Source organism: Mycetomoellerius zeteki, unplaced genomic scaffold (genome assembly GCF_001594055.1).
Source record: "Mycetomoellerius zeteki isolate Tzet28-1 unplaced genomic scaffold, Tzet1.0 scaffold219, whole genome shotgun sequence".
Classification (NCBI taxonomy): Eukaryota; Metazoa; Arthropoda; class Insecta; order Hymenoptera; family Formicidae; genus Mycetomoellerius; species Mycetomoellerius zeteki.
In genome coordinates this window covers 10,417-17,224 of record NW_017257161.1, presented here as the reverse complement: position 1 = coordinate 17,224, position 6,808 = coordinate 10,417, and the positions used below count along the sequence as shown (strand labels likewise).

Genomic DNA, 6,808 nt, shown 5'->3' with positions numbered 1-6,808 from the left:
CGACCAGCGTCGCCAAAACTGTTGCTGTAATAATTGTACGTACTGCCAACGGGACAACCGATTGGTAGGTACTTCTTCTAAAGATGGCGTTGGATAAGATGTAAGTAGAATACCTATTAGAAAGTGCCCTGGCGTTAATGAACTTAGGTCGTTAGGGTCTGATGAAAGTGGAGTAATTGGACGAGAGTTCAATATTGCTTCGATTTGAATGAGAAATGTTTTTAGTTCTTCATATTTTAAAGTAGAATTTTTCGTCATTCGAACTAAATGGCGTTTGTCTGCCTTTACCGCAGCTTCCCATATACCACCGTGGTGAGGTGCCCTGGGCGGTATAAAGTGCCAATGAATTCCTTTATCTGACAATTGATCGCTAACTTGCTGTTGATTTGTTTGGTTCTTGAGTAGGTTGGATAATTCGCTTAATTCGCGGTCAGCGCCTACAAAATTTAAGCCGTTGTTCGAATAAATATCAGACGAACAACCTCTTCTGGCTATAAAACGCTTGAAGACGTTTAAAAATGCTTCGGAAGATAAGCCGGTAGCCAACTCCAAGTGGATTGCCTTTGTGGCTAAGCAGATGAAAACGGCGATGTAGCATTTTATTTGCTTGGCATTTCTTCTAGTGCCCTTCTTGTAATAGCAGGGACCTGCGTAGTCTACGCCACACTGGTCAAATGCCCTCTTAGGAATGTTGACTCGTGCCCTTGGAAGATTTCCCATAATCGTTGAAGCAGCCTTAGGTTGACTTCTAAAGCAAGTGACACATTTTTGAACAGTTTGTCGAACGAGATTGCGTCCTGATATGATCCAAAACCTTTCACGTATTGCTGCTAACGTGGCCTGTGGACCAGCGTGAAAGTGTTTTTTTATGTTCGTGTCTCACAAGCCTAGAGAATGGATGGTTTCTAGGCAGTAATATCGAGTATTTTGTCGAGTATGGAAGTGTTGCTTCTTTTAATCGACCTCCCACTCTCAAGACTCCAGAATCGTCAATGAATGGATTTGGTTTTAGGAGGGGACTGTTTTTATTTATGGCTTCCCCTTTATCAAGTGATCTTATTTCTGCGGTGAAGTAAATTGTCTGAATTATCCTTAATAAATGAATGATGACTTGATTCTGTTCTTCTGGTGTGATTGGTGAAATAATATGTTTTTTCGTTGTTGAAGGTGCGTGCATATTCTGGGTTTTGGTTTTTGCCTTCCTTGAATTTCTTGCAAACCGATAAATGTAAGCGACCACTCGAATGAGCCTTGTGAACATCGAGTAGCGATTGAAGATGTCAAACTCTTGAGACGTAGCAGTAACTGCGGCGATGGTCTTCGATCTTCTTTCAGGAAGGTCCTTTACTTGTGTAGGAACGGAACTTTGAGGCCATTCTTCTTTATTATCTTTGAGCCACAAAGGCTGTCCACCAAATATTTCGTTGAGCCACTGAGGCTGGCATGATGCCTCTTGACAGAGGATCCACAGGGTTATCTCCACTGCGTACGTGATTCCATGACTGAACAGGCGTTAAGTGTTGTATTTCTTCTACGCGGTTACCTACAAAGGCTGACCAGGTTCTGCTGGGAGATTGTAACCACGATAGTACGATTGTAGAGTCCGTCCAAAGATTGACGTGATTTGTGGTGAAAGGAAGGCATCTTGAGACCTTATTGACGAGTTGTGCTAATAACAGCGCCCCGCATAATTCAAGGCGTGACAAAGATAAATCCTTTAGCGGTGCTACTCTGGATTTAGAGCAGAGCAATCGTGTAGAATGTTCACCATTGACTGTCGTGGAGCGTAGGTAAATGCATGCTCCATACGCAACTTCACTGGCGTCGGAGAAACCGTGTACTTCAACATGAGTGTATTGGTCTGCAGGTATGACGCGCCTAGGTATGACACGCCTAGGTATGACGCGCCTAGGTATATGTATGTCTCGCAGCTCTTATAGCTCCGTTTCGTATCGTTTCCATTTGGTGTTTAACTCGAGAGGAATAGATTCATCCCAATCAAGCTTCAGACGCCAGAGATCTTGGATTATAATTTTTGCTGTCACTGTGATTGGACCTAGTAATCCGAGTGGATCGAAAATTAAAGCAATTCGTGATAAGATGCTTCTTTTTGTAGGCCTTTCTATCGATGGTAAATGAACGATACTGGTGATTTTGAATGTGTCGGACTGACAGTTCCAAGTGATACCCAATGTGCGTCTCACGGATTTTTTGTCCGATGCTAAAATGAATTCTCTGTCCTCTTCCATAGATTGCTCATCTTGGAGGAATGATGCATTGGATGCCCATTTCCTCAACTCGAACTTTCCTTCTTGCAATAGTTGAGTGATTTCTTCCTTGATTGAGATTGCTTCCTCTTCGGTATTTGCTCCTGTGACCAAATCATCGACATAGAAGTCTCTTAACGCGATTTTTGATGCAATCGGATATTGTTTTGAATAGTCTTCGGCAAGTTTCCTCATAGCTCTGATTGCTAGGAACGATGCAACAGATGTACCGTATGTTACGGTAACTAACTCGAACGTTTTGATAGGTTCGTCTGCTGAGTCCCGCCACAAGATGCGCTGCAGGGCAGTTTGAGTTGGATCTATCAATACTTGCCGATACATTTTGCTTACATCCGCCGTGAGGGCGATAGGAAATGTGCGGAATCTCACTAAAATAGAAAAGAGATCTTCTTGCACAGTGGGACCGACCATTAATGCGTCGTTCAATGATATACCAGTGGTGCTCTTGCATGAGCCATCGAACACGACTCTAAATTTGGTAGTGATGCTTGTTTCATTTTGGACGGCATGATGAGGAAGATAGAATGCTTGATTAGTTGAGTCGGGCCCCAAATAGTTGGTAACTTCTTGCATGTGCTTCAAGTCTTGATATTCCTGCATAAATTTCTTGTACTCGCTGTACATGTCGGGCTGGGCTATGAGACGTTTTTCTAAAGCCATAAATCGTCGTAGAGCAATCTCACGAGATTCTCCTAGAATGCTTAGCTTGTCTTGTTTTATTGGGAGTGTGACGACGAAACGTCCTCGTTTCGCCTTACGCCTTCTAGAAACAACTTTTCGCAGGCTTGTTGTTCACTTGGAAATTGTTGTTGTGCTATGTTGTGCTCAACTTCCCAAAATCGATTTAGTATATTACTTAGGTCATCTATTGCCGTTGAATGAAAACTAACCTGAGGAGTTGGTTTAGCTGTGAAATTTGTCGTAACGCCTGAAATAATCCATCCAAAATGTGTTTTTTGTAGAATTGGTACATTATTAGATTGTCTGATCTGACCCGCGCACATGATTCGCCAAAATAGTTCTGCATCTATCAGCATATCAATGCTTGAGGGTACATTGAAATTAGGATCTGCTAATTTTATATTATTTGGAATAAACACATTTTGCATGGGTATAAAGTTCTGAGGTAAGTTTTGGGTTATCCTAGGTAATATTACACAATCTATGTTGTCGCTAAAATTATTGAATCGCGATTTGACGCATACATTAACAAACTTATTTGCTTGAACTGTTCCTTCCATGATTCCCGCTACGGAGATCTCAAGTGATCGTTCTTTAAGCTGCAAGCGATTGGCATGTTCTTGTGTTATGAAGTTCATTTGAGAACCACTGTCAAGTAGTACACGACATGAGTGAGATGTGCTGTTTGAGTCGTATACGTTTACAATTGCGGTAGATAATAAAATGTTTAGAGAACGATGACTTGATGTACATTATGTAGATACTGGAAGAGGAACATTGCTGTTTTGATTTGAGGTGCTCAATGAATTTGGTGTAGATTGTTCTGTTTTCGCGTTGGGTACGGACTGTTCCGAAATGTTTAGATTAGATGTGTGTAGCAAAGTGTTGTGTTTCTTACTACATTTGCGGCATGTGCCTGAATTACATGATTTTGCTTGGTGTGTTGTGGACAGTAGACAATTAATACAAAGGTGGGCTCTTTTCGTGACCTTAAATTTGTCCTCTACTGGCAACTTGAGAAATTCTTCACAGTGATAAACTTGATGATTAGCCTTACAACATGCACAAGAGAGATTGGAAGTAGCAATGTTTGTGACTGAAGTATTTTTTGGTTTGCCGACTTGCTTATGAACAGCATTACTTGTCTGATTATTAAGAGCCCTACTTTGTATAGATTCTAACGCTTGACATCGCTTCGACAAGAAATCTGTTAACATTTTTAGGTTAGGTTAGGTATGTTTGCATCGAGAATACTAGTCTTCCACGCCTTATTGGTGGGTACGTCAAGTTTAGAAGTGATTACGTGGATAATTAGATCATCCCACGTTTCGGTAGGCCTCTTAAGAGCCTTAAGGGCTCGCAAGTGTTTGAGGATAGTGTCCAGCAGTTCTCGGAGAGCTGCATGATTTTCCTTGTGGAGAGCAGGCACGTCAAATATTGCCTGAATGTGCCTTTGGATGATCCATCGCTTGTTGTCGAATCTTTCCTTGACTGCTGTCCAAGCGTCGTGATAATTGTCAGTCGTCGTCTCTGCAGTCTTATCCTTTAGTGAAGACCGGAGATAATGGAATTTCTCGATTTCGCTTAAACCTTCATTTAAATGGATTAGTTTTTCGAATGTGTCTTGGTAAGAATACCAATCCTCGTAAGAACCTGAAAAAACTGGTAAATTTATTTTGGGCAGCTTTACGCGAGTTTCTCTATTCCTTGTATCGAGTGCATGTTCATTATCGGAACGGGAAGATGTTGGAACTGAGTTTTGATTAATCTGCTCAATTATCGTTTCATAACGTACTATTAACTGAAAATAAGGATTTTCGAAACTTTCCCGGTTTGTGATTGCTGGGCACGGAGAGCGTCCTTGTCAGCGTTTGCGGGATCAACGTTTTCCAGACTTTCGATACGTGACTGAACCGCGTCGAACAGGGACCATAATTCTTGTAACTTTTTCTTACGTTCAATAACTTCGTGCCGTGATGCATGATTTGGATCAAGATTTTCTATGAAAGTTTTTAGCCTTGTGGCTGCTGCTCTTACTTGGGCTCTTTTAGCCTTGGCTTCCGTTAATGTTAACGCGTCCATTGTGAGATGCTGATTCTCGTGCGAGATAACTTATTGATTGCCTTGTAGACAATGCAACTTGCTCACGCGAACGAAGTTGGTGATTCGAGTTTTGGTTTGGTTATGCTATGTATGGTTACAACAGTAAACTTAGCGCGAAAATAGTGTTGATATAGTAAGTGATAATATTTGAATGTACTCGTTAGTGTAGTGATATGACAACTAACCTTTCTAGCTTCGTCGTTTTTGTTAGCGCGAGTGCTATCTTTATGCTATAACCTCAAGTAACCGCGAGATGTACTTACAGTGCGTTTGGTTGTATATCCTTTATGCTTGTGCATTAACCTATGCCTTGTCGACATCGATTATTTTATGATACCCGTTTGTATGTATGTATCTATTTCCGTAATCCTCGGTATTCTCAGTATCTTCTCAATCCTCCATAACCGGCTCGAAGGACCATTATGTTACTTATGAGGGTTTGTGCCTCTTGCGTTAAGTGTAACGCGCCTTTTCTCATTCCCAATGCCTTGTGGCTGTACTGCGTGGTGCACTATAGTAATCGATGTGAATACCGCTTGAGAGCTAAATATCTTTATTTGCTGTACCAGAAAAGAGCTTAGTATGCTCGTACGGATGAGAAGACAACTGTACAGAAAACTTTTTTAACAAAACATGTTGGCGTTCTCCCTTTACAACAACGGAACCGAACTTAAACTGTGCAGGATTCTGCGCAGCTAATACGAAAACACACGAGAGGTGACGAAGGCGCTCGAGCCGATCAGGCGACGATCTAGTAATAGCGCGACGCGTTCCGATGACTAGAAAAGCGAGGTAGCTTACAGCGCGACTAGGGAATTTGCTTGTGGCGGAATTACGAATCTTACATGGCGCGAATAAAATAAATTTAACTTGTTGACACAGCGTGTACATTCGCATTTATACGCGGATATTCTTTTATCTAATTTTGCATTTAATTTAGCTTTACTTTTAATGTGCTTTTCTTTTCCTTCTGTATGATAAACAACACAAAAGTGTAAAGTGTGGGATATAGAGAGGTATTTCCACGTGAATGTCATCCGGCACAAGTCGGGGCCCCTTTTTCTTTTTCTATGAGTGAGTTTCCTTATTGGTTGGCCCTCCAAGGGCTCCCCTCCTCTAGTCATGCCTCAAGGGCAGACTGTTACTTCCCAGTTTTAGCCGGGATTCTCGTGTTTTAACATCCGTCATCATGGTGCATCTCGTCGGGATTTTTATAGGTTAATCCAAAGGAATTGACGAGTGCGAAGTTAATTTATTAGCCGTCGCCATTATTCAGCAGATTTGGCGAGTTGGAGATGACGGACAAGGTAAATTCTTCAAGAAAGAGAGAAAAATAAATATATTGTTATATATATTTTTTTTTCACGTTTAATGATTAGAGGGAGGTTATTAGTAAAGGAAAACTCGGTTTCTTTAGCCTCGACAATCAGGTGAAAAATTTTTTTCCCTTTTTTTTTTATAATAAATTTATGTATATTTTTCAAAGAAAAGGAAAGCATGTAATTAATTATTTGAATTTCGGTGGAAAAGGAACGTAATTTTAACATAAACAATTAGAGACTATATGTATCTTATATCATAGATATTATAAAATTGTTGTTAATAATTAAAATATTCATATATATATATTGATGAAATTATAGACTAAGTTTCAAAATAACTCAATTTGAATGGGCTTAAGTGTGCATAAAGAAGCAGAAAAGAAAATTTAAATCTCCGTTTTTCTTTCGTACTCC

At 40.5% G+C, this 6,808-nt stretch overlaps 3 protein-coding genes across 3 annotated transcripts in view; all 3 read right to left on the bottom strand.

Annotated features, from left to right (window-relative positions):
- Nucleotides 1-1,644, bottom strand: part of LOC108722765 (uncharacterized) — a 4,004-nt gene extending 2,360 nt beyond the window's left edge. The window contains exons 1-3 of the mRNA XM_018448051.1: nucleotides 1,548-1,644; nucleotides 884-1,482; nucleotides 44-840 (exon numbers count right to left, since the gene is read on the bottom strand). Coding sequence (XP_018303553.1) covers nucleotides 44-840; nucleotides 884-1,482; nucleotides 1,548-1,644 — 1,493 coding nt within the window. The remainder of the gene's footprint in view (nucleotides 1-43; nucleotides 841-883; nucleotides 1,483-1,547) is intronic.
- A 290-nt stretch (nucleotides 1,645-1,934) lies between these two features.
- LOC108722764 (uncharacterized) lies at nucleotides 1,935-2,948 on the bottom strand. Its single transcript, XM_018448050.1, has one exon. It carries the CDS (start codon nucleotides 2,946-2,948, stop codon nucleotides 1,935-1,937), a length of 1,014 nt encoding a protein of 337 aa, XP_018303552.1.
- Nucleotides 2,949-3,004: 56 nt separating this feature from the next.
- LOC108722763 (uncharacterized) lies at nucleotides 3,005-3,607 on the bottom strand. The gene has a single exon (XM_018448049.1). It carries the CDS (start codon nucleotides 3,605-3,607, stop codon nucleotides 3,005-3,007), a length of 603 nt encoding a protein of 200 aa, XP_018303551.1.
- Nucleotides 3,608-6,808: the final 3,201 nt, after the last annotated feature.